A 27,916-nucleotide genomic window follows, 5' to 3' on the forward strand; every position below is an offset into this window, starting at 1 on the left:
TTCAGTCACGCTTCACCTCCAGACATGAACAAAAAATTACCATACGCTCATGGGTCAGATTATTATTTTGGAACGCTTTTTAAAAATGGTATGTGTGTTGCTGTAACGTACAACGATACTTTACCCATATTTGGTCAGATACAGTTTATAATCTATTGCAAGAAGTCGAATAATATGTCCTTTCTTTTAACTATGTTTCATAATTAATGTTTCAAAACTAACTACATATAACATATAATCCTTCTAACTTTAAGAATAATGTGTTTATGATATATTTTTCTTAATCTTAGAGAAATCCTCTTGAGGCCATAAGAATAAAATCCTCGAAAACCTTGATGATTTCGCTTGTTCCGAAATTACCTTTTTTGGACAATTAGCTCGATTTTATCAATCTTACAATATTATTAGACAGAGAAATGGATAGATTTTGTATCACTTGTTACCTTGATAATCAGCCAATGACGGAATGACGTGTCTAGATTAGTTTGATTAGTTTATCAACCTTGTAACTGAAACCAAAGTCGTCCGACCTCGTGCAGATCTTGAGCAAATGATCGAAGCTCCGACCACGCAGGCGTTTGTTCGCATCGCGCGCGCGCGCGTTTTATAAGCGAGAGATAAGCGAAGAAGAAAAATGCAGCGCCAACGCTCGTAACGCGTACTCACAGTGTGCTCTCTGTCTGTTCGCAGGGCCGACCCGGGGACAAAGGACAGAAGGGCGAACTGGGCAGCCCCGGCTTCGACGTCTTTTCCGCAGTGAAGGTATCTAGCTACGCTATCTGGCAGTAGCCAAGCAATATCCGCCGACGCTGGCGCACTCGTAACGCGAAAATGCGTGCCGCTCTCTCATTTCTCGCCCTACGCCTTCCCCCGCCGCCCTTCGCAAAGAGTAAGAGAGAGAGAGAGAGAGAGAGAGAGAGTGAGTGAGTGAGTGAGTGAGAGAACAATCTTGCAAAGCCCCGCGTGCGTGTGCGCGCGCGCGGGGAGACGAGAAGAATATGGGATAAATTCCGAAGGAGGACGCGCGCAAGAGAGAGAGAGAGAGAGAGAGAAAGAGAGCGAAGGGCGGGAGGGAGAGGAAGAAAGAAGCGGAGCGGTATTTTCATCTCGCGCGTAAAGCTGCAAATCCCATTTACGTGGTAAAAGTGCACTCGAGCGAGAACGCTATTAACGCCTTCTCGATCGCGCCGCCGTCGGGCGTCAAAGGACGCGCGATTAATCGAATGAATTACACGGATTTCGAGAGCCCCGTCACCCCCGGCCTTTAAAGAAATTTCAGATATCGGGGGCGAAGAAATTAATGTCGGCCGACGGGGCGCGATCGAGGCGAAGCGAAGCGGCGGAGACACTTTTGTGCGAGTTCTTACAGGGCCGGTGTGTACAGGGTGTCCGAAAAGTCGCGGCATCCGTCCGTCGTCATCGAGACTCGTGAATGAGCGTCGAGGATTGGACGGGACATTCCGCCATTATCTTGCGGACGACAAATTCGCGTGAAACTTTGAGACAAGAGGCCGTGCGCACTTCCGGCCAGAAGTGCGTTCGTCTCTACTTGCGCGTTCATCGTGTTTGTTGATCATCTCTGAACTGTATAACTTTCGAGCTGATTACGTGCGCAATATCGGAACGGCCAAAACTTGAAATGTCTCTCATGAGATGAACGTCAAATTTTCGAGCGCGCGAGAATTTGCGGTTGCTTCGGAACGTCGTTGCCGATTCCTCGGATGATTAACAATCTTGACGAACGCGTAAGTAAAACAAAGATGGCGTTTAGCCGTCTAATAAAGGTCTAATAAATTCTCGATCTCGAATAAATGTTCGGGCATTAATCCCTTGACTGGCGGAAAGCCGATACTGCATTTTGTGATATTTTCGGTAACGCCATATTTCTGAAATTGGGCGTTCAAAGGTTTTTCAGGTCACCCCCTATTCGATAGCGAACTTTGAAATTCAAGATGACCAATGTAATATAGTCGATCTAAAATTGACAAAGGCATCATAAAAGCTTCGAAATGTACAATTCGGGCTTGTTCGGGTCGTTCTGTCCTCAATGGTGAATTTTAAAAATAACAGTTTAAAGCCCGCAGATAAATCAGTGCAGATGACCAGAGTGTTCCACACGATCTGTACAACTTATCACTATAAATTTTATATTCGTTCTTCATTCTGACATTTTACTTTGTACACTTTGGACAAAAATTTTATGTATTTCCGCCAACATTTCTCGCAATCAGGTCAATAGCGACGGAGTACAAGTGCAGAATAAGAAAAAAGTAAAATGACACAAATTAAGCCCGGCAGTTTAAATATGAGAAATCTCGACTTTACATTCGTGAACAGCGAGCCGAAGGAGAACCCTAGCCGCAAAATTTCCAATGGCATTGCTCGACTGTTGAAAATCCACCTTTCGTCGGCTCAGGTGCTTTTGCGAAATTCAGCTTGCCAGTCAAGAGGTTAATAAAGCCGCGTATACCGCGGGCACATACGATCTTTGTCTAACTTTACTGCTCTCGGGGTGAGGCAGGAGTTTCGGCTGGCTAATGGTGGAGCCGAGTGGCACGGCACAACTTTGGACAATACAAAGCCCGAAAGCCGCGGCCCGCATCCGACGACCATCAAGACGCGTCTCGAGGAAGAAAATGAAAACCGTCGCGCGCTCGCGCATTTTTGAGTTTGCGGACACCCTGTACATGACGAAAGAGCGAGAGCCGCGCGCGGCCGCCCCGTATCGGCCCGACGCCGTCGCGCTCATCCGCGATAATTAAACGTCGCCTCGCGCGCAGGCGGGGGCGGAGCGCGAAGGGAGAAATCCCCCGACTCGCTCTCGTTTTCGGCGCCGGGCGAAGATCCGGTTTTGACTTGACGCCGCACGTTAAATCGAGGTCGAGCACCGGCCGCGCGCGCGCTTCATCCCGCTCGAGCGCACTTGTGCGCGCTCGGCGTCGATCGCGTCGTTTCTTTCTCCAAGTCGGACGACGGAGGACGGGGAGGGAGGAGGACGCGCGCTTCCTCTCTCGCCTCTCTCGTCGAGGTCGAGCGGCGGCGGCGGCGGCGGCGGCGTCGGCGGCGGCGGCGGCGGCGGCCGGAGCGGCTTCGCTCCCGAAAGCCGAGCGACGTCCGGCTGGCTCCTCTATTCAGGGACGCCGACGCCGACGCCGACGCCGACGCTGCGCGTTCGCCCGTGCACATGCATATGCATGCATATGCGCTCGTGTCCAGAACAAAACCGAGAGGAGAGGCTGCTCCCTCGATCCAGCGCAACAAGCGCGCGCCCGCCGCCTATCGACCGCGCGGCGTTTACTCGCGCGCCCAGAAGCCGACGTGTGCGACGGAATCGGCGATCCTGCGGAGTCAGCAATGTTGCTCGTTACGCCGCGTATAATGATCGAGGGGATGATCGCTCGAGAGATTTCCCTCTGGCCCTCTGGGAGCCCTTCGGGCTCCCATGCTCCGCCGGCAGGATCCGGCGAGGACTCGTCGACGGCAATACGGCGGAAGGTCCGGCTGGGATTTGCGAGTCGACGGCAAAGCGACGTTTGTTGCTAATGCAGCTTCTTTGGGTTTTCGCTGCAAGCAGCTGAGGGGATCGGTCAGAGTCGCACCCTCGGTGCGCTCTCGCGGGACGCGTGAGGCTTTCATTATTGCCTCGTTGAGACGGTGAATATTTCTTGGAAGGAGATACGAGAAGAGTTCGAGGCAAACGCGAGGTACCTCACGCGCCCGCGGGAGGAAAAAGCAAGGAAGCAATTTCGCGACATGCCGCGGCTCGCACGACTCGCACACCGGCGCGATCGCTCCAGCTGTCGCACCCTCGCCATCGTCGTCGTCGCGAGCGACGCGCGGCATCCGTCAAGACGAAATTACCGGACGCCGCCGTCCGTCCGTGAACGGCGAGGAACGCGGCGAGAAGGAAAGATCCAACGGGAAGGAAAGGGAAACGCAGCCCCCCGCACCGCCCCGACTCCGCCTCCGCACACGTCGCGCTCGTCGGGGAAAGCGAAGCTCGCGAGAGCGCTCATGTCCCCCCATTCGCCCGCTCGCTGCCCGTCGACGCATCATCGACCGCCAGCCAGCCAGCTAGCACGGAGACGACGCACGAGAGTAAATAAATAAATCGTCTTTTCGCCTACGGGTCAATGCACAGGGATTGGGGTTAAAGAGGTCGGTGACGACGCTCCGCGGCGGGACGCTCGGCTACGCGGAAATCGTCGCCCTCAAGGTAAACCGGCCTCCTCCTGCTCGGAACGCGCGGCACGCTTGCGGTGCCGCGATCCGGACGGACGTCCCTCCCTTTCCACCCCCCCTCCTACCGACCCACCCACCCACGACGGTCCCGCGTCGTCCCGCTGTTTCCTGCCGCCCCTACGTCATCGCTACCACCGCCACTCTATCATCGCCATTGTCATCACCGTCACCACCACCACCACCGACACCGTATCACCGTCGTCGCTTCTTCTCTTCTTCTTTTCACCCCCGCGCCACCCCTCCCCGCCACCCTACAAATTGTCGTCCAGCTCTCTTGTCTGTTGATCCTCCTGCGTCCTCGGGAATCCGCGCGTCGTCGCCACACATCCTCCCGTTGCGACGGGCCGGACTTCTTCGTCCTCTCTTCCTCCCCTTTCCCCCTCCCAGCCCCCGTTCTCTAGCTAGTCGTTGCCTCGTGAGGTGCTTTCGGTGTAACGTTCTATCGTTGGTTTTGTACGGACACGAGGCGCGACGTCGGCGCTCGATCGTCGGATCCGGCACCCTCTTCTGGTTGTTCCGCTTGCCTGTCCTCTTCTGCGGCTTCGAGGCTCTCTCGAGGTGACTTTTATCGGGCAATTCGAATTTTGACGGGAAGACGCGAGCGCAAGAAATTGCGATATTTTCCTCACCGCCGCGCATCGGGTGGATTGATCGTCGGTGGAAATTTCGGCCGGCCGACATGGCGAAAATGAAATACGGGGGGGGGGTAAGTCGTGATTCAGCGCGATGATTGTTTCCGCGCCGTTTGATTTCATCTGATTGATCGTACACGTTGATGGACAATTAATTTCCGCGATCGATTAAATTATCCGCGACACAACCATGACTATGATGGTTGATCAATTTTCATTATCGACCCGGTGGTTGACGATTAGTTCGGCCGATTAGCTGGAGCATCGATCGATTGGAATTTCGGCCGACTGAAGTAATCGAAATTAACGTCGTATCGATCGCGACCACTCATAATGATCGTTTAATTTCCAACTGATTGATCACGACTGACAATTGACTTCGCTAATCGACTAAATCCGTCCGCGATTGCATACGTGACGATCGACCGATGATTCTTACGTTGCCAACGTACGATGAAAAGTCCTCTCGTTGAGGAACGAGCCTCGAGGCCGCGTCGACGCGCGTTCGTCCTTGAAGAAGAAGAAGAAGAAGAAGAGGAAGAGGAAGAGGAAGAAGGGTGCCTCCGGACACGAACGGTCGTCGGCGACGCGCCTGCTCACTTTGGTTTTTGGTTGGTAATGGTGTTTACTTTAAGTTACAGTATTTAGGTATATCTCTGGGCATGCCTTGGATTCGGAAGAGCAGTGAGATACGAGAAACCCCGAAATACATAGAGACCCCGCCACGCTTCCCGCCCCCCCCCCCCGATATCGTAAAACCGTAACCCCCGCCCCGCAACCCGGCGTTCCCACGTTTCCCTGTTTTTGTCTTGTAGCGATTTGGTTTTTTACCCGTAGTGTTGACCTACTTCTAGGGACTTCAGGAGCAAGGGCATAATATCTCGACGCAGACCATCATACAACTGAAAGTAAGTGCGCCTGCTCTTCGGGAGCCCCTCGAGATCCCGCTCCCTTGCTCCCCCTTATCGTCGTCGACGCTCCTTCGAGCCGATCGGTGCTCGGTTCGGGTTTCGCACGCAGCTCGTCGCCCGCGTACGAGAGCGGAGAAGAGAGCCTGCTCTCTCTCTCTCTCTCTCTCGCTCTCTCTCTCTCTCTCTTTCTCTCGGTACATAGGCGGCTGTATATCGCTTCTGCGGCTGAATTTCATTTCCCCGATGCGACGCGGTCGCGCGCAATTTTTACCGCCGCGCTCCTGCGTCACGTCGCCCGCTCCGAACGCAGCTCGTTATCCTGGAAACGCATTCCTCGACGTGCTCCTCCTCGATTGTCGCGCAAGAAGCCGCAAAGTCGCAGGTCGCGAACCACTTCGGATCGACTTTCATTTGTGAAAAGAAAAAAAAAAGATACGCGCAATATGCACGATATTTCATACATTTTGATCACATGAAGTATTTCTGCTGTGTTTGATGATACGGGAGAAAATATGAAAAAAAATTGCACCGTTCAAGGAGGCGATTGTGACGATTCTCTTTTCGGGGGTCTTCTCATTCTTCCACGGAGATTCCACGGTCGAGATTCCGGGTTTCGAGATCGGGGTTGTACATTTTCGCCGGGACGATCTTGTAGCCAGTATCGAATGGATTTCAGCAAGCTATAAAAAAAGAATCGTCACACAATTGTCTCCTCGTGCGGTGCAGCTTTCGCTTCGGACGTTTCCTCGTCTCGCCGGAAGAGCGACAGAAATGCTCCAGATGGTCAAGATGTACGAAGCATCCCGTATATAACCGAGGCCGTACCCCAGAAGAACGCGCGCGCGGGTCACTGAAACGAGCTGTCGGGAAGAAGTCGGAAAAGTTTTCTTGCCCCGGCGAGAGGGAGAGAGAGAGAGAGAGAGAGACAGGGAAAAAGAAAGAAAGAAAAAGAGGGAGGACGAAGAGTCCCAGAGCGATTTAATTCTCCCTTTCTCCGAGATTGCGAACTTAGTTCGTCGTTCGCCGCGTGACAAGCGCCGGGGACGTTTATTTATCAGTCGGGTAACCGAGAGAGAGAGAGAGAGAGCGAGGCATCCGCCCGCCGCGGCATTTTATCGTTGTATTTCGCGCGAAAGAGCGTGTCGACACGAATGTGCACCGAGCACCGTTCGTTCGCGGGAGCGAGCGAGGCCGCGAGCACGGCGGAGGAGGACAGCTGTGAAGAGAGAGAAAAAGAGAGAGAGAGAGAGAGAGAAAGAGAGTGGGTGCCTTCCAGCTGTGTAATATATACTCCGAGAGACACGCGTGCACCGCGTGCACTCTCTTCGCGTCGAATCATCCCGCCGTGCTCGCGCGCGCGATATCGACATTCGCCGGATTCGGCTCTGAGATCCCCCCTCCGTCGTATCTACACACCCTTTTACTTTACGGTTCGATACCCCCGCGCCATTCCCCGCTCTTTCGCCCTCTTCCTTCCCGTCTCTGTTTTTCTCTCCCCCTCCCCTCTCTTCCTCTCGCCTCCTCTCGGGGTCGTGCCGCGCGGTTACCCACGCGCCTCGTATAACTATCAGCGGCAATGATTGTCTCCCCGACACCGAGAGAGGGGCAGAGGGGTGGGGGCGAGGGGGAGAAGGTCGTTGCCGTATCCGCTTGTCGCGAATACGCGAATGCAAATCCTCGCGAAAGGCAAACACACAAAAAGGCGCGCCTTCGGCTGCAGCAGCGGCTCCTCGACCTGGTGTCGAATTCGTATTCTTCGGAAGATACCGGGTCTGCACGAGGAGTGCCGAGGAGTGCCGCGCCGGAGACGCACGATATCCTATATTCTTTTAGCAAGATGGAACCGGTTCCTCCGTCGTCGTCGTCGTCGTTTCGTACATCCGCTCGCCGCTTTGACTCGTCGCGGCGCGCGCCGCGTTCGGATTTCAAAGAGTACGTATGAGATCGTCATCGTCGTCTCGTTGTTCAAAGGGCGTCTCGCCTTATTGGATCCGGCGAGGGCGCGTCCTCGGAGACGCCGATGGAAGAATTTCCGGGTTCGAGTGCCTCGCGAATTTCAACGCCGCGAACTTGCCGGCGCTCTCTCGGGCCGAGAGCACGTAGGGAAACTTGTAGCGAGAGATGCGGGGGATTTTTATCGAGCAATTACACGCATTATATATACAGGGTGGACCATTTGAGTTGACAATGCGAAATATCTCGGAAACGAAGCGTTGGAGAAAGAAATGTTTTAAGTAAGAGTTGACCGCGACTTTAGGGGGAAAGCAAATTGCATGATTTTTGTTTTATTCGGAGGACGTCTTCAAGATCATTTGGAGGTCGATCTAATTTTTTTTTTAATGGAAACCTACATTTTTTATTTTATATTGTTATTCCTCGTAGAAAAGATAAACAACTTTTGTAGGAACCATTTTTCAATTTAGCACATGCTACAAGTTTCACAGATATTTGAAAAGTGAAAATCACTCACCCTGTATATATACGTATATATATTCTTTTTTTTATTAAATAATTGCACCGTGCTGTATCGCGCAATGCCGGCTTACTTTCACACTGAGAAATATAAATTTGTGTGTCACGACGATTAAAATTGATTGGCGGCGTGTTCGGATACTTTTTTTAACTCGATGACGTGACGATTCGCGTCGTATGTAAAACATTTTCGTCAGAAGGTCATCTCGTATCGTGTACGTGGAAAGTTATCGTCACTCACCGCCTTCAAATGTTCCGAAGCACTTACAATGAACGAATTCCGAAGAAACGCGTCTCAGCTTGTAGAAACGGATTTTCCGACTTTTCGAATTCGATTTGTCTCAGATCCGGAGAGAATTCTCTTCCCTCCGAGCCTTCCGGGAGAATTGGTCGCGTGTAGAGAGGAAATTGATCAGTCACAGTCAATTATCGTCGGAACGTAAGGAGAATACAAAACGACTACGATTGGTCAATTTCGCTCAGGTTTTATCGCGTGCGTTATTTCTTATCCGCGCGTGCTCCCGGCCGAACCACGCCGTCTGTCGACGAGAATCTTCCAGAAGCGCCTTCAGCGTCGCGACCAAGGCAAACTCGAAAATTGCCGCGTGTTTTCGCGCGCAATATTACGAGCAAGCCGAGCTCGAAATTATATCTTCCTCGATCGAGTTCTTCGCCGCGCCGACATTTTGCATTCATCGCGGCGCGCGTGTATACGAGAGGTGTCAATGTTAAATAAAACTCACACGACGGAGGAATACAGAATTCGCGAACCTACCAAGAGGAAGATGGAGAGAGGGAGAGGAAGATAAAAATAAAGAGGGAGAAAGGGGGAGAGAGAGAGAGAGAGAGAGAAAGAGGGAAAGAGAGGGGAGGCGCGGATTACGCGGTCGCGTAGCCGCGAAAAGATCCCGGCGGGAACGAGGGGAAAAAAATGCAGCGGCGGCATCGATGCCCCGCACATAAGGCGCGAGTAAAAAATGCACGACCCCGCCGCCTCCCCCTCGCCCTCCTCCTGGCCCCTAGTCCTCGCACCCGTTCCGCATGCCGATGCGAAATCGCACGTGCTCCCAAAGCGGCGCGTGCGTTGCATGACACTACTTTGACCATCTGCAATCTATCCTGTTTCTGTGGCATTAGTGCGATGTATGTACCTGCACGTGGGTGTGCGCGCGCGCGCGTGTGTGTGTGTGTGTGTGCGTGCGTATGTGTGTGTGCGTGTGTGTGTACCCGCCGGGTGAATGCGCGGGCGATTGATGTGCATAGATGTGTGTCTATCCGTAGACTCGCAAGCCTGTGGTCGTATCGCAGTCGCATGATCGCACGATAATGGTGTATTGATGTAGTTGTCAAGAATGAATGAGTGACCGGCCGGTCCGGCCCGGCCCGGCCCGGCCTGGCCGTCGAAACCCGGAATAGCCGCGCCGTGATGGCGCGATGGCGACTCCCGCGTCGAATCATGTCGGAGACGCGGATCCGAAAGATCGCCGTGAATCCTCGCGAGGGAGAACGCGTCGGGGCTGTTTTGCACCCAAGTCGATTTTCGCGCCGATACCACGCTGTTCGTGGTAGCGAATTGTTACTTTGCCCCTCCACCCCCCTCGGGCTTCTTACCTTCGCGTCTTCGTTTCCGAATTTTCGGAGAATGTGTCGTGCACAGAAAGTTCTGTTTTCATTGGATATGTGTAAACTTTATATATTTTTGTTACAAAATATATATTTTATTATATATATTTATATATTTATAAGTAATATATATGATAAAGTTTATATATATATGTGTGTGTGTGTTTGTATCCAATATTTCTCTCGCTCGGTCGCGAATATAATGAGACCGCATGCGCCGGCAATCCCGTTTGCGGGACGACACGCGCGTCGCGCGCGCGTAACATGAAGCGTTAAACGCCGGCGTTATGTTAACATGAAAATACACGTGTGTCTGCCACAGTGGCAGACCTATAATGCATAAGGGTAGCGCCAAGTAATGAGCAGCCGTGAATTACGATAGCGTGGTCCCCCGAGCACCGAGGCGGGTTAACCGTAATGAGGTAAATTTCCTTTCTCTATCCGCATTATAGCTAGAATTACGATCGAAGAGTCGATAATGAGACGCTAACCGCACTTAATTACGTTGTGGGGGAGAGAGAGAGAGAGAGAGAGAGAGAGAGAGAGAGAGAGAGAGATAGAGAGAGAGAGAGAGAGAGAGAGAGAGAGAGAGAGAGAGAGAGAAACTCTCGTTATATCTAAATATCTTTGTGGAATAACCAGCAAAAGAGATATTCTCGTACCTCGCGTTGCGAAGTCCTTTCTCTCCGAGGATGTTTGTTCAACTCAGCCACATGTGCGGACGTCCCGGTCGAACTAATCACCAATAATTTCATCGAAATTAAGATCTTAGTCCTTTGCGAGTGAATTTTCTCTCAAGCGTTCGCTACCATCTCGTGCACAAAAATTCTCTCTAGACAACACGTTAAATCATTAATGCCGGCTGGGACAGAAATGTCGCGTTGATTTCAATGTTATGAATTTTTATGAAAATGCTCGAAAATTTTAATCCAAAGTATATCACTGGAGGTTTTCGAGGTCGCTCTTTCTGAACCCGCTGCGGGAATCATAAAGAAATGAGTGTTTGTTGTATTGAGTGTATTGATTTGTAACGGTTTTTTTTCTAAAAAATGCGATTTTTTCTCGTCAATTTTTTTTTAAATCATGTATTTCATCTTGATAAAATGTTGATAATTTCAAAAATACATATCTGGACGTAACATTTTCTGTACTTTTCAAATCTGTAATAAAAAATATAAGTTTTGCACCAAAAAATCAACGTTGGGCCCCGTTAGGCCCAAAAAGTACATCGGACCCAAATGTGGGGCCCACCACGTGAAAGAACTCGATCAACAGGACAACTTTTATTTTGGATAATTTTTTATAAAAATATACTCATAATGAGTTATTCAACCGAGTTCTCAAGGATCCGGCGATATCTGTCATGATACATGCATATGGTCGCCATATTGAAATTACTAAATTGTAAATATTTCAGAACCACATATATATTTTAAGTACAAGTCTCGAGGACACGATTGGAGTACTTTTCAGTAATATTCAACACTTTTATCAAGATGAAGTCCATGATTTAGAAAAAAATTAACGATAAAAAATCGCACTTTTTGGAAAAAGAACCGTTACAAATCAATAGAAACACCCATGTTTTTATGATTCTCGCAGCGGATTCGAAAAAAGCTACCTCGGAAGCCCCTAGTAATGTATTTTGGATTAAAATTTTCGAGCATTTTCATAAAAATTCATAACATTGAAATCAACGCGAAATTTCTGTCCCAGCCGGCATTAATGGGTTAAAGCGCGGTTATTCTAAATCCCGCTTTTGCCGCGATATCATCCGATCACAGATACGTTAACAAGGAGATGAAAAACCAATACGTAAAAAAAAGACAAGTGACAAGCCTGCAAACACGGTATGAACAATACCACGGTAAGGACTCCCAAGACACCGTCATTCGGAGACGTTAATATCGCACGCTAACGAGAACCTCGAGGCGAGGTCAAGCGGGACGCGAGCATTGGATGCCTCGACCAAGAATGCTCGGCCGTGGAACAAACTCGGGGGGGGGGGAGGGAGGGTAAATTTACTCGTCGCGACGAACGACAGTTCCCGGCGCGTTTAATCGCGACTCCCGGTGCAATCGAGCCCTGATCGCTGGCCGTCGACTCGACGCCGACAGTGAGAGTCGAAAAACACGCTGTACCCGGTTATTCCGTCTCTCGCGATCCTCCCTCCCCTCCTCATTCATTCCTCTTCCTCCACCTTGATACGCGCGTATATCGCGTCTCCTCGCGCGCAAATGTGGCCGGTCATATACCGTAGCGTACCGTATATCTCCGGAAACGCGTCTCGGCGAGCTATTCCGCTTGAGTTTTCATTCGAGGGCCACCTGCGTCCTCGTTGCGTGCGTGCGTGTGTGTGTGTATGTGTGTGTATGCGTGCGTGCCTGCGTGCATGCTGCGTCGTAAACCGCGCGTTGCTCGTGCATTTTTGCTAGCGAGTGAGAGAGAGAGAGAGAGAGAGAGAGAGAGAGAGGGGGGAGAGAATGAATGCATGCGCGTGTACGTGTGTCGTCGCGTGCGTATGTGTGTGCGTGCACGCGCGTCGCGGAGAATCGCACGGCGATCCGTCGTTATTTGCGGCTCCGCCGGGGGGCGCCGCCGGCGGGGCGCGGGACGCGTCCGCGATTCACGCAGCGCCCGGCGTGTACGCGCACTCGACGTGTGTACGAGTCGCGCGACGCGTTATTATCGCACACCTGTCGTCTTTCGCGTTGTCTCTCGTCAGCCGTAGCGTATAGGCACGTGCTCCGCCCGTCTGTCTGTCTGTCTGTCTGTTTGTCTGTCTGTCTGTCTGTCTGTCTGTCTGTCTGTCTATCTGTCCTGTCCTGTCCGGCGCGCGTGTTCGTGCGCAAACGGGGCTGGGTTGCTCGCTGATGTTCCTCGGCCGTGATAGAAATTAATTGCTCGGCCGTCCACACGCGGGGCAGAGGCCACCTGCCGTCGTCGTCGCGCCACCGGAAAATGTTTCAATAGCGACGGACCATATTCGCGTCCCCGCAAATTCACTCGATGAAGGGGCTAATTAGCGTCTGACCGCGTGGCGCGCCAGCCGCGCTCCGCCTCGTATATTAAGAAAAAGCTGATTTGCCGCATGCTGTGAGTAAAAGAGAGAGAGAGAGAGAGAGAGAGAGAGAGAGTCGTTTACCCGTGCGTAATTATCGAGGCTCCTGGGTACTGGCCGCGGCCATATTGGACAGTGACGTCAGAGGCGAGAAAAGACACGCTGGAAATTCTGGCGTGTCTCTTCACGTCCAAATAGAAAGATATTTGTACGAGACTGCGGGAGTTAAACCTGCAAAATGCTCCGAACGCTATGCTTCTCCCTCGATGGTCGGTCAACAACCACCAAGCGACTGTAATATGAAACCTGGTCATGCGCATGCGCCATCATTCCGTACGACTAACCTCATATTCCAGTCATTTTACGATTTGATTGACTGTCAAGGGAGAAGCGTAGCGTTCGGCGCATTTTTCAAGTCCCTCGAGAGTATCTTTCTGTTCGGAAACGTCACGCAAGGATCTTCGACGTGCGTTTTCTCGCTTCTGACGTCATCAATCAAGAGTTCCGCGCCGAGGGAGCTTCGGGAGGACGCGGAGACCCTCTGAGCGATAAATGAACGATAAAATCCCGATTTTTGACCGATCACGCCGGAATTTCATCGCCTCGCCGCGAGCGACGGCGACGCGAGCAATTAACTTGTCGGTAACCGCGAAGAAGGTGCGCGGATAAATCTCGCCCGCGGAAAATGTCTTCGAGATTGTCCTATGGCTTCCACTTTATCGCGAGTTTTATCTCCACACCCGACAACGAGGATAATGTCCTTTAACGACTTCGCGAGCAGGTCGGAAAGTTTCGTACATTACGTCGAATGGGCGCGTAGGAAAGAATCTCTCTCTCTCTCTCTCTCTCTCTCTCTCTCTCTCTCTCTCTGTCCTTCATTCTCTTTATAAACGCGACGAAACGATCCCGAAGATTATTACGCAGGTGTTCTCCCACGAAATCCCATTATCTCGACGTCCAGACGTCCTCCCGCAGTGAAGCTAATGTAAAATTCTCTTTTGCCACCGAGAGAGAGAAAGAGAGAGAGAGAGAGAGAGAGGGGAGGGGAGGGAGAGAGAGAGAAAGAGAGAAAAGGACGAAACTCTTCGCCGGGACCTGGTGGTATCGCCGGTGTTGCAGCTTCCGCTGCCTGATGGTAACGATAACGGAAGGTCCTCGCCGTGGTCCTCGCGGTTGGTCCTTTACGCCCCCTCATTCACGACGCCATAAATTCGCGGCTAAGCAACCCCCCCCCGCCCTCGTACGCTCGTGCACGCCGCGGTCTCTCGTTTCCATGCACTATTTTCTCGCGGGTTCTCCTTCCCCCCGCGTCCGCCAGTCCACAGACCTTTCTTAGCTCTTTCTTTCTCTTTCTCTCACTTTCTCTTTATAACTTTGTCTGCCTATCTCTATCTCTGTTCCGCCTAGATCTATCTATCTATCTATCTTTCGTTCTCACGCTCCTATCTACTTCTTTTTGCTGCTGGTCCGCCCTCACACGCTCACCAGAGACCGTGCCACGTGTACGGCTCTTCTGCCTTGTCCTCCACCTCACACACACACACACTCTCTCTCTCTCTCTTTCTCTCTCTCTCTCTCTCTCTCTCTCTCTCTCTCTCTCTCTCTTTCTCTCTCTCCCCCCGTCGATCCCGTCAGTCCGTGGCACAAACCGACGAGTACCGAGAGACACTCTTGTGTCGAGGGCTCTCGCCGGAGAGAAAAGCCGTAACGACGTAACGCTCTTGGGACGTAATAGGGAGAACCGGGAGAACCCGGACCGCCGGGACCACCCGGCCCGCCAGGAGCCGAGGGTCTCCCCGGGCATGAGGGCAGACAAGGGATTCCAGGCGAAGTCGGCGCGCCGGGGGAGAAGGGCGCACCCGGGCCGAACGGACCCGTCGGCCCGCCGGGAACGCCAGGACTTCCGGGTCCGAGGGTGAGTGAGAGAGATTAATTCGCACGATCACGCTGTATCCGGTTACGTGACGCGCCGTCGTCGTCGTCGTCGTCGTCTTTCGGACAGGCCGGGGTGTCGGGTGTTGCGCTCGTCTTCTTCGATCCGAAAAGTCGAGCTCGCCTCGACGCCCCCCGCCTCCTCCCGCGGGTAGCCGTCCTCTTGGTATTTTGACAGGTCTGCTATCGCGAGGACTGATATTTATGTATTTATGTACAGGGTGTCTGAAAATATCCGACATCCTCTGACAGGCATCCTCTGTGTGCAGGCTCGAACTGAACGGGAAAGTCGCGCACACGGAGGAGAAATGATTGTAGTGAAAATTGCAACAAAAACTTTTAAGCTCTTGGACCGTGCGGAAATGTGATCGAAATTATTACGTGTTTGTTTAGAAATATAGTACTTGCGCACACGATATTATAACCTGTTGAATTTTTCTTTCTTTTTTCTTTTTATTATTTATTACTTCTATAGTAACACATGATAGAAAATCGGATAGTCCAGTTTGACGAAAGGCTCTCTTGTGAAAAGGAATACAACTTTTGTGTCATTTTCACTGTAATATTTTCTCCATCTGCCGTATTGCAAATTTCGCAACAAAATGGGACTAGAGTGACGGCACTTCGATTTGCGACAGTTACACCCGTTTTTTTCTCGATAAATCAATGCGTATTTATCTCCAACGTGTGTTTTTATTCCAAATTTTAAATATTCGGTTTTAACAAGCTTCGAATTAAATTAGAGACCGCAGTAATTGCTGAAACTTCATCGTTACAAGTGTATCGCCTGACGGCGACAGCTCAAACAGTTTCGACATCTTGGAAGTTGCTAATTAATCAGACGTTTACATATCTGCTACGTCTGTGTAGTTTTCCTTCAACTTCTTCCAAGCAAAATTGTCAATAAAGAACTAAACTCATGTCAGCGAATGGCACTTTGATCATTTCTGAAGAGGAAATATTGCAAACATGTATATTAAAATTTTGCCGCAAATTGGAAAAATATAATTTCATGAATTTCACATTTTTACGAGTCATTTTACAAGCGTAATTTTAATAATGATTTTATTCAAACGCAATTAAAAGCCCGACTGTTGAAGCTTCCTAACGGAATCGACTTTGCGTATTTAATTTAACACGTATATATCATTAATCTGTTAATTCACTTTCACGATCAAGTCACTCGGTCGCTAATTGGGACGTTCACCTCGGTCAATCAAGAAATTAATTGTACAGTATGAGCGAATGAGCGCGTATAGCGGGAAGCGATAGAAGGCGGACTTTACAGACGGAGAAAAGTGTCTTCCAACTTGTACGAGGGACGTTTTATCTCTCTCAGGATCTCCCAGGAACGATGGGCGTCGGCTGATAGCGAGAGGCGCGCTTTTTTTTCGGCTCGCGGCTAAAAAGGCCAGGAGCGACCAAAAAGCGCCAGACGCCGCTCGCCGCTCGTTACGTTACTTCGTCCCAGCTTCGTTATCAGCTTGATACCCACTAGAGGTTCCTAAAAAGTAAGACGTCCTTTTCACAGGCTGGAAGCTATCTTTCCTCCAGACACGCCTGCAGAATCTCCCCCCCCCCACCTCTCGCGCGCTTATTCGCTTGTATTACTTAATTAGTTTCCTAATAAATATAATAAAATTAGTTTCCTGCGAGATTTGCAAAATGATCCTTGAATCGTCAGACACCCTGTATACATCTTTCCCTCCGAAATAGCGTTTGCTCGAAATAGCCGGGCTCGTGCAGAATACCACGCGGAACTTAATGCATCTCGTTCTCGTTGTTCCAATGAGTCTCGTTCTCAAGTGTACGTGATTCTTACGCGGAGGCTCAAGCGCGAAGGACTCGCTCGACAAAGCGCAGATTTATACTCGACTTTATTCACTCGCGGGCGCGCGCGATCGGGATTATAGAACGCGTTTTCACGTAACGTTGTTGTTGCTCGTCCGCTTGTATTTGGAAATATCAAACGTTCGATGGCCTGCTCGAGTTCCGCGGGGAGTGATTTAATATTACGGTATATCGCGAGAGAGGTAACCGTGTTATGCGAAATTACGTAATGATTATGAACCGCGCGCGCGCTTTCAAGCGCGCGGTTTGCAACAGATACGGCTAATCATCCCCGCTGGGGGGGTTTTGGATTTTCAACGGCAAATTTTAACGGCGCTCTCAACGACTTTTCGCAACTAATCGCGCGCGAGTGTTTCGCGACCTTTCGCGATACCGCGTTTGCTTTCCGAGAAGGGAAGAAGAATGGCGGACGCGATCGAGCGCGACACGACGTTGCTCGAATGTTTGATCGTATACGCTCAACGCGTCGCACCTTCCGGTAAAGGTTACGTAACCGTCAATTAATAGCGGACTACGACGGAGCGATTACGGAACAATAGGCTATTAATTACGTCCGGCTCATTGTCAATTTAATCTAACGACAATTAATTACATTCGAAAGCACGTCCCGCTGCATATTAATTACCTGGCGTTTGCTGATGCCACGACGACGCGCGAGTTCTTTGTTCGCGCGAGAGTGTTCCTTCCTCGATCGAATCGTCCTGCGCGTCGGGCACGATCGTCCTTGCCGAGAGGAAAGGGACGCGGTTTGATTTCCGCGAGGTAGACCGTTGGCCTCTTGACTGGCCGGCTGAATCTCGCAAAAGTGCTTGGAAAAAAATGCTAGAATTTTGTGTCCGCGAGTTTTTGAAGTCATCGTTTGCGAGCATGAGGGTTTTTCAGATTCAGAATGCTATACATCCAATATGGCGGGACAAAGATTATATTTTTCGTTAAGATAAAAGTGAACGTCTGTTGCGGAAAAAGTTTCATAATGAAAATGTATGAATTTTTCTTTTCGAAATTTATAAAAAGTAACAAAATATCGAAATCACGAATAAATGTAATTTTTAATGATTACGATTTATATTAGGTCTAATAGTTCAGCCTACTACGTATTGTGATTGTTATCCGATGAAATTGATATCATAATTTCAAATTATCAGTAGTGTTCACGATGTGCGGCTGTCAACAAAGAGCATGTTTGATACGCGATGCATCTCGCATTTCATGTAAGCAAAAACGCTTCTGAGGCAGCCAAAATGATTTGTGCTGTTTATTGTGAAAACGTTGTGACCGATCGCACGTGCCGAAATTGTTTGAACATTTTCGAAATGGTGATTTCGATCTTCACGACCAACCACGCCGCGGTCAGCGAAAAAAAATTCGAAGACGAGGAGCTGTACAATCTACTGAGTAAAAATACGGCACAAACACAAGAACTTGCGACGAAGCTGGGAGTAAGTCAGAAAGCTATTTGCGACCGTTTCACATCATATGAGAAAGATGAAAAAAGGGCAGTGGGTTCCACACGCTAACCATTGACGACACAAATCGCCGATTGACCACATATGTTACCTTGCTCGCCAGACAACAAAAAAGATTTTTTTTTTGCATAAAATCATAACTGGTGACGAAAAATGGATTATGTATGAAAATCCTAAACGCAAAAAGTCATGGGTAGACCCTGGTCGACCGACAACGTCGACAGCGAAACCCAAACGTTTCGGCAAGATAGTTCTCTGCACGTGGTGGGACCAGAAGGGTGTGCCGTATTATGAGCTCTTGGAACCGGGTAAAACCATTAAAGCAGAGATTTAGCAAGAGCAAGTAATGATGCAATTGAGAAAAAAGGCCATTTACTGAACAAGGCAACCGTGAGTCATCCTGTTGCGCGACAATGCTAAACCGCGTACAACAGAAGCTACAAAGGAACTCATCTTATACTTGGACTGGGAAGTTCTACCACACACGGCGTATTCTCCAGACTTGGCTCTATCAGCTTTCCACTTGTTTCGGTCGATGCAACTCGCATTGTCTGATGCACATTTTCCGACATAGGAAATTTCTATCGTGATGGGATTCGGCAACTGCCCAATAAATGCCGTAAGATCATCGATAACAACGGAGAATATTTCATCGATTAATCTTGTTCTATTGATTTTTAAATAAAAATTGAAAATTGCCGCGAATCGGAAGGAATTAACTATTGGGTCTATGCATAATTCCGTAGCGAAATTCCGACAGATGTCGTTCGCAGTTGTTTTTCCGCTCGCACACGTGTCAAACATAAATGAAGTGTCGTACATTAAGTGCAAGCTGAAATTTGTGCCGACATTTTAAGAGAGTAGTCATCGAGATCCGTGACGTATACGACGTTTAATTATATTTTGAACATGGAAGGAAGAAACGGTGCATTTCGCTTTTTTGTTTCCGAAAAGGCAAAAACGCATCGCAAATCCACAAAAAGATATGCGCCGTGTACGGAGAGAATGGCGTAAGCGAAAGTGTACGTCGGAAGTGGTTTGCGAAATTTCGTTGCGGAGATTTTGATCTTCAAGATGCTCCTCACTCTGGTCGGCCAGTCACCACTGTTGTCGATCAAATCAACGCTTTAATCGACTTCGATCGGCATTTGACGACTACAGAGATCGGACATAACCTCAACATTGACCAATCAACTGTTTCGGGACATTTACGGAAGCTTGGGTAAACAAGCTTGATGTTTGGATGCCGCACGAACTGAGCGAAAACAATTCAATGGACCGAATTTCAGCTTGCGATTTGCTGCTCAAATGCCATCAAAACGAACCATTTTTCAAGCGGATGATCACTGGCGATGAAAAGTGGGTTGTCTACAACAATGTCAGTCGAGAAAGATCATGGTCGAAGCGCGAGGACGCTGCTCAGACGGTCGCAAAGGCTGAATTACACCCAAAGAAGGTCACGCTCTGTATGTGGTGGGATTGGAGAGGAATCGTCTATTATGAGCTGCTGCCACCCAACAAAACGATTGATTCGACCAAATACTGCTCACAACTGGCCAAATTAAAGCGAGCAATCGATCAGAAGCGGCCCGAATTGGCGAACAGAAAGGGCGTTGTGTTCCATCAGGACAACGCTAGACCACATGTTTCTCTGATGACCCGGCAAAAGTAGTTATCGCGGCTTGGGTGGGATGTTTTGGTGCACCCACCGTATAGTCCGGAACTTGCACCTTCAGACTATCACTTGTTCCGGGCGCTACAGAACAATTTGAACAATAAAACCTTCAGTTCCCTGGACGTCCTCGAAAACCACTTGGATGACTTTTTTTGCCCAAAGATCTCAGGACTTCTGTGATAGAGGGATAATGAAGAGCTCGTGGAGAGATGGCAGAAAGTCATTGAACAGAATGGAACATATCTAGTCGATTGAAATCGCTTTCTCCGCTAGATATTTTGCGTTTGAAATTTATTCGATTTTCGCTACGGAATTATGCATAGGACCCAACACCAGACCCGATATAATACGCAGATAATATTTGTATCTGGATTTGAAAACTTGTCACTTTGAATTCTTATTTTTAAAGTCCATCACTTTTATAAAACATTTACATTTTTTCCGTCTTCAAACGGCCATATATCAGTTTGCCATATTGAGTTTTAAATATTAAAGCTCATACCATAGAATGACTTTCACAAGACTTGAAGTCTCCAATTTTAGAAATATTCAACTACCAGAAATATCAAAAACACAATATTGCGTTCCCGTCGCTTTTGGTAAACGCACGTGAGGAAAAATATTCAGTCGGAGGGAACAATTTTTTCGGACGAGATGAGAGGGAAAAATACCGAAATTCCGGTTGAAGTTATCAGTCCGAGTTGCAAAAATTTCAGCTCGACTTAAGCGGAATTCTGGCATCTTCAATTGGAAAATCTTCCGAAACAGACATTTCTCTCTGCACGCGGTGTCGCGTTTCCGCCAGTCAAGGGGTTAGCTGCGCCACGCAAAGTACGCGCTCGAGAACGAAGGGGGTGTAACGAGAGGCTACATAAATACCTTGGTGCTCGAATTGATCGAACGCTTCCTGCCGACAGGGTGACAAGGGTGATAAGGGCGATCGGGGCTTCACGACGACCTTGAAGGGCGAGCAGTTCCCGAGCGGTGTATTCGAAGGCCCGCCTGGTCCACCTGGACCACCTGGTAAGCATACAAACGAGATAATCTGCATACGAGATAAGTGATTAAACGTTACACGCCAATTGCACTCTCGTGGGGAGTATGAAAGCGGCGACACACAGCGGCGTAACACTTTATGAATATTTCATGCGAGTTATTTGTAGTGTCAACATTTCACTCTCGGGAGTCGAGTAGAGTATTTGTGATCGCCTCGACGTCGAGCGGAAAAATCGTAAGAAGCCCCGGCGTCGTTTAATTTCGCGATTCGTCGCGCTTGATTTCGCCCGATCTCCGGTTTCTTTTCTCCTGGTTTTCTTCTGTTTTTCTTTTTGTTGTGCGCGCGTTAGCGACAGTTTGTCTCTTTATCTCGCGACTCGCAAAATCGAACCCCCGCGCTCGCCGTCGCCCAAGACGGCTTTTCCCGGCTCGCCGCGATCGGGCCCGTTGCGATTTCCCGTCGCGCCGTCTTCTTTTCGAGGTAAACGAGTAATTACGAGAACTGAAAAACATCGAACGTCTCGGGTTCTAATACACGTCGCAAGGGTTGCAAGTCCCCCGAGTAATCCTCGCAGCCACGCGGGGTTGCGTGCAGTTTCTGGGACATGTCGCTTCAAAGTTTCACAATTTTACACGAAATGTACATCGAGGACGAGCTGTTCTCCGCTGCTGCCACTCCGAACTCGGTGCCGTTCTTCTTTGAGTTCACATTTTTTGTCCATCTAAGTACGCCGTTCTCGCGATGTACATTTCAGTTCACGAACGGCCTGCGAAAGACACCTGGATCTCTCGCCTCGCCGTGGATCGTTGGATCTATCGTGTTCAGGGTGTTCCAGAAATATTCACGTGCCGCGGACGTTAACATCGTATTTTAGAGGCGGAAACAAACAGGAAAGCTTCACTTTAAACGCAGTTCCGAAAAAGCCGCCATTAACGAGTTGCATCAGTTTGTCAAGGTGTTTGACATTACCTTCCCTTCGCCGAGCAGCTGTCGGTCTTATCGATCTTCCAAGGATTCAGAAGTCCCGATTAAGTTCACGAGAAATCTCGATTTAGGTTTAGGCTGAATTCTGGACAACTCCAACCGGAATTTCCGAGTCGTTTATATTTCACCAGAAAATCCTTCCGTTTGATCACATTTATTTTCCCTCTCTTTCTCTCTCTCTCTCTCTCTCTCTCTCTCTCTCTCTCTCTCTCTCTCTCTCTCTGTGTGTGTGTGTAGCCACTTTGATCAGTTCTCTCAACTTTATGTGAGTCTGATGCTCGGTTTTTTAATTAATGCAGCTCATTAATGTGGATGATTTTCGGATCCGTGTTTATCAAACTTGCTTTCTTCGTTGTCACTCTTAGAATGCAATGTTGTCGTTTGACCGAACGCTTTCAGGACACCCTATATATAATATTACGATAACAGATCCTGGAAAGACCACCGGAGAGCGCCGGGCGAGGCCAGCGCGGCAGCTCGCTCAGATGTTTCTTTGTAAACGTTCTCCATAAACTTTCTACATAATTACGAGGCGACGAGCGTTCTCGGAGCGACGCGCGTCACCGGAACACGTCATCGAGGGGATAATTAACGTTGTGAGATCCGCGATTAATCGCGAACCGGAAGGCGAGGTGGCGCTCAGCCGTCGCGAGTCGAGGCGTGACCGCGAGCGAAGAAAATGCGGAAACGCTTGACGGGGAAATCTCGACGGTGAATGATCGTGCAGTTCCTCAGAGGGCCGCCGAGGCGTTCGCGAGGGGCGGGCAAACGCACGCGTGAAGTATGCGTAATGTATGCGCCTTTCGCGTTCGTGCGATCCTTTATCTTTTTTTCTTTTTTTTTTTTTTTTAATGACGCAGGCCGTCATTCCTCCCGCGCAGCGATCGGACGTCGAGTCGAGTACCCTCGATTAACGTTGTCCGGCCGTTTCTTCCTCCAGGCGTTCGTTCGTTAACGGCCCGACGCGGGGTGTAGCTTGCGAGGTATTGGCCGAAGTTGCGGCGAGTTTCAAAACGGCTCGAGCACTCTTCCTTTTTCCGAAACGCAGCGGTCCGAGAGCGAGGGAAAAGCTCGTCTCTGAGAAAGCTACGGGGATTAAAAGTCCCCTCATTAGACATTCGCCGCGTTTCGAACTGCGCGGGGAAAAGTGCCCGGGCTTTTTTGGGAGCCGACGTAGCCTCGTTTGCGGGAGAAACGGTTCGAGTATATATATTTTTTTCTCCTTTTTCCCGATGAAATCAGGAGCGCGTCGCGATCGTGACGCCCTCCGAGGCGCTCACGGTGATCGCGCGGTGATCGGTTATGAGACGAGAACCAAAGTGACGTGGAACAAAATCTCGCTTCGCGTGACGGAACGGGAAGCGAACACGAGAACGTGGTGACGAGGAACGCGATATCTCTGTCAGCGCGAGCGAAAACACATTCGCCGAATCGCGCGGCTGCGTTAACACTCGGTTGTGATAACCGGGAGCGTTTGACTCAACAGGAATCTTTCTATTCTCGCGACCGAGTCCCCCGCTCATCCCCGGGCAGCAGGAAATCACTTGCGCGGGTCAAATTTTATCTCCACGCGTGACGTAAATGTCGCGCCTTTATTAAGGTTTCATTCAACCTGGACAGAAGTATAATAAATATATCTCATATATCGTCGCTTCGGCTGCTGTCGTAACCGTTTCCCGGAAGGGAAGAAATGGACGAGACCAGACGAGAACTCGGTTGAGGTGTCCGATAATCGATAGATATCGATAGAATATATGCACCCAGAAAAAAGTAATTTTAGAATAAGCGGAATCATCTAAATGTTAGAGGATTTTATTCTTATACGTGGCCTCAAAAAGATCCCTTTAAGATTAAGAGGAAAATATTATAGACGCATTATTCTTAAATTAGAAGCATTATATGTTATACGTATAATGCAAATCTTGTTGATTTTAATATAAATTTCCTTTTGTACACGGATTTATTTAATCTTTTCTTAAGAGAATTATTATTTATTCTTACCAGTTGTACTGGCTAATTTGAAAAAATTATTATAATGTATAGCGAAAAGTAATATATAAATATATATATAGATGTACTTCAGCTCTGCAATAAGTAGGCATGAATAAAACAAGATCGTCATAACAAATAAATTTCCAATTAATTTTGTTATGGGTTTCATAGCTGCAAAGACGTTCATCATAACCAATTGTATGAAACGTAGTTAAAAGAAAGAATATATTATTCAACTTCTTGCAATAGATTGTAAACTGTACTTGACCAAATATGGGCAAATTATCTTCGTTATATGTTACAGCAACACATATCTTTTTTAAAAAGCGTTCCAATTATTTATTTTTACCTATGAGCATATGGTAATTTTTTGTTCATGTCTGGAAATGGAGCATGACTGAGCAAAAGAAGCCGACATTCAAATCAACACATTCCTCTTCAGATAAGAGGAAAAAATTAATCGATACAAGAGGAGATCCTCTTGAAATAAGAGGAGAAGTAGTTAGAATAATATCTAATAAATTTTAAATGAATGGTTCACTTTAATCGCTTTATCGAAAGAGGAATCCTTTCTCTGTGAGAGGCGCTTCGCTTACAATGAGAGTATACAATATGGAAAAAATCACTTCACAAATAGAATACTTTCTTCTGGGTGCACGAAAAAAAATGTTTGCTTGAGTGAACGAGTTTTCCGGTGAGACGCGAGCGTTTCAGAAATTTCGACTGAAGACACGAGAACCATGTCGAAGTTAACCAGAAATCTTGACAGTTTGGACTGAGTTCTGATAACCTCAACTTTCGGTGTCATTCATACTTCGTCAGAGATTTTTCTCTTCGTGCGGGAACCTCCCGCGGGAATCTCTCCGCGATCGTACAATCGAGTTCTCGTCCGGTGACCAGAAGTGCTGATAGACAATCAACTATCGGCGCGAGCCGAGTCTTTCTGCGTGATGATCGGTCGCAGCGTGAGCTCGCGAGCAGCGATTCGCAATCATAAGCGATCGCTCACAACTCCGCCAGAGGAAACGTGCCGAAGCCGTCTCGCAAACGAGCGCGCAAATACTCGGCGCGGCGGCGGCACTCGTAGCGCGAAGGGAAAACGAATGACGAGAAGTATCGAAGGGAGGGACGGGGGCTTTCGCAGAGAGACGCTCTCTCGCGTCGCTAGAGGACGTGATATGAGAACGCGACTGGAACGTATCGAGAGTATTGTCCCGGAACTATCGTGTTCCTTCTCGTATTCACCCTCCGCGAGGGTCTCGCGATCCTTTCAAGCCCGGGGAGAACTGCGGGAAATCTTTCGCAAGGTCGCGCACAGTCGATGGTTCCGACACGCCGGGAGGGCTCCCAGAAGGGCGAGGGGAAGAGAAAGACTGTCGATAAATCGAGTTCCACGTGAATGTGGAGGGAAAGTTTGATCTCTCCGCTCGGATTGAACCCGGAGAGAAAGAGGCGGAAAGAAAGAAAGAGAGAAAGAGAAAAAGAAAGAGAGAGAGAGAGAGAGCCTCTGTTTGACGTATCATTAGCGGGCTGCTTAACGTTAAATATCGAGAGAGCCCGCGATCAACGTCGAAGCCGTCGGTAGGTATTCAACGGCAAGAGGAGAGGGGAGTCGTCGCGCAACACGCAATCCCGCGAATCCCGCGAAGCGGGTAAAAAATTCAGGCCCGCTGAAAGTTACAGAACGACGGCGCCGCGTCTGTACGTGCCGTTTTCTCGCGCGCGCGAGACGGAGCGAGAGAAACGGCGAATGCATAATCCCTCGTGCTGCCGGCGTTGGTGGGCCATCGCGGGCGACGGCGACGCCGGCTTAAGAATTCCGAGGCTCTCGTCGCGCCGATTCCTCACGACCTGGCCGTTCGTCAGAGCGCCCGCCAGCCGGAGGAGCGCCGGCGAGAAGAGAGATGATTTACGATCGCGGACGTATTCAGAATCCGACGCCGCCGCCGCCGCCGCCGAGCGCTCGGCCGAGCGTTGACCGTAACGTGTCGCGGATATTGGCGAGAGCGTCGCGGGTATTAGTTACCTCTCTCTCTCTCTCTCTCTCTCTCTCTCTCTCTTTCCCTCTCGCTCTCCAGCGACATGATTGATCCGCCGTAGGAACTTCGCGATTATAATCCCCGGCCGGGGGATTTGTCAGCGCCGGAGAGGAACGCGCTCACGCGCGGAGCGTGTCCGCGTATGATGAGATTCCTCGCGCTCCGAGAGCCGTCCGGAAGCGTGTAAGGAAGCTTGCGGGAATAAACGAGTGAAGGATAATTCGTCGGGAAGATTTCGCTCGGAGCGATGTCGCCTGTTTTCGGGAGTTTGGCAGCAGTGAATTTCCGAGGAGAAGCAGCAAACACGTGTCGTTAACACGCGCTTCACATTTTTTTTTTTTTGTTTATTTTATTCGTGGGCGCTTGTGGGCGCTCCGCGGCGAAAATTCGCAGAATGAAATTTCCCGTCGACTAGGTTAGGTCCGAAAAGGCGACGATTACGCGTACGAACTTTCGTCCGCTTTTTCTTTCTCCTCCGGCGAGTCAGCTCCGGATGACTGGAGTCTCTCAGACCGCGCGTGAAAATAATTCGAGACGAGAGAACTCCGTCGGCTGTTGCGTCCGCGGTGCATTCGACGGAACGAAATTACGTGAACGCTAATCCGTCTTTATACCGTTGTGCGACGACGGCGGCGGGACTAGGGACGCGCGCGCGGCCATTATATATGCGCACCTGACAGAATTAATTTACCCACATTGAAATCCGCCTCGCAATTTCACGGGACGAACGGCGGTAGACGGAGCGCTGGAGCGCCGCTGTCGATACTGCACTACGGTATTTCGGAATTAGCGACGCACGTTGTATGGCGTATTTACTCTGCTGCCGGGACGCGCGTTACTCGTCTCTGAAATTTCCGTCTCTCTCGCGCGCGCGCGCGGGAAGCTGCCGCTCCGCCGGCCGTTTTGCGGTGAAATAATGTCGAAAAATAAGGAAAGGAGCGGTGAAACGTTCACGGCTCTCGCGGGTCGGTGGCCGATTAATGAGCGAGTAGTCTCATCGTAAAGATCGATCGAGGAATTCATGATTCCACGTGTGAGGTTAAATGCGGCGCGGCCCCGCTTGAACACTTTTGTGACGTTTTCATCGTCAGACTTTTCTAATTCGTGGAGGATTCCGATTCACCCATTCATATTTTCTCAAGAGTTACTCGAGCGCTGTATTTGATGACGTGACAGTTCAGAGCTTAGCTCTCTTTCTCCTTACGCCGTCGGTTGGGTTTCGAAGAAGTTGGGGAGTAACTGGTCCAACGGGCGGATTTAACGAGTAGGTCGGAATTTGTTTTACCTGGAAGTGTATAAAATTTCAAGTCGCTGAGAACGAACGGAATTTGACGGGTAATTGATCTCGCGACACATTTCACAAATGAAATTTGAAGCAAGGACACATGCTTAGCTACGAACTGATCAGCGGAGCTGATTTGTGGCGGCTGTGACTCTCGTCGAACGGGACATTCGCCCTCTCCGTAGCGCGGCATTGTCTTCCGTTGTACCAAATAAATCCCGAAATCGAAGTATCGCGGCGGAGAGAATCAGGGTGGGAGATAAGTGAATATTAAATCCGCTTGTCAGGCCGCGCTGAAACTTCCGCCGTCACGAAGTTATATCGGTATTCCGGGATAGTTAGGACGCGAATGTCATTCTATTATCGAAAGGCAGAAGGTAGGAGATATTACGCAAGATATAGGACGCGCCCCCCCCCTCTGCCGCGCTCTTCTCCCCTTACCGCGTGCGAGCACGATAGCGCGACATTGATCGTTCCCGTTCGCGGGTGAGATACATCACTTTATTTAAGCTGTCAGTCAGCGGAGCGCGCGTGGATTAATTCGCGAGGCCGTTTAATTCGTCCGATCGATTATCATTTCGACGCGACGCGACGCGACGCGACGCGCCACTCAAGTCGGACTCGACTCGCCGGGATTACATATCGCAGCGCTGCGAGGCGGCCGCCCCCCGTCACGTCGAGCGCTCGACGACGGATCGCTCTCGGCCTGCTACCTCGCGCATCGACGCTCTTCCGCGAGGAACGATCACGCGATCCG

The 27,916-nt window shown here is 49.7% G+C and overlaps 1 protein-coding gene across 21 annotated transcripts in view; it reads left to right on the top strand.

The window, feature by feature from the left end:
• LOC105182063 (collagen alpha chain CG42342) overlaps positions 1 to 27,916 on the top strand; it is a 253,895-nt gene that overhangs the window by 178,647 nt on the left and 47,332 nt on the right. For 14 of the 21 annotated variants that reach the window (XM_025307771.1, XM_025307765.1, XM_025307768.1 and 11 more), the window contains 5 exons: positions 691 to 762; positions 4,130 to 4,216; positions 5,729 to 5,782; positions 14,677 to 14,856; positions 20,783 to 20,888. In XM_025307771.1, coding sequence (XP_025163556.1) covers positions 691 to 762; positions 4,130 to 4,216; positions 5,729 to 5,782; positions 14,677 to 14,856; positions 20,783 to 20,888 — 499 coding nt within the window. The remainder of the gene's footprint in view (positions 1 to 690; positions 763 to 4,129; positions 4,217 to 5,728; positions 5,783 to 14,676; positions 14,857 to 20,782; positions 20,889 to 27,916) is intronic. The other 7 variants (XM_025307773.1, XM_025307772.1, XM_019840858.2 and 4 more) reach the window with 4 other exon arrangements.

Source organism: Harpegnathos saltator, unplaced genomic scaffold (genome assembly GCF_003227715.2).
Source record: "Harpegnathos saltator strain DR-91 unplaced genomic scaffold, Hsal_v8.6 scaffold93, whole genome shotgun sequence".
In the NCBI taxonomy this organism is placed as follows: Eukaryota; Metazoa; Arthropoda; class Insecta; order Hymenoptera; family Formicidae; genus Harpegnathos; species Harpegnathos saltator.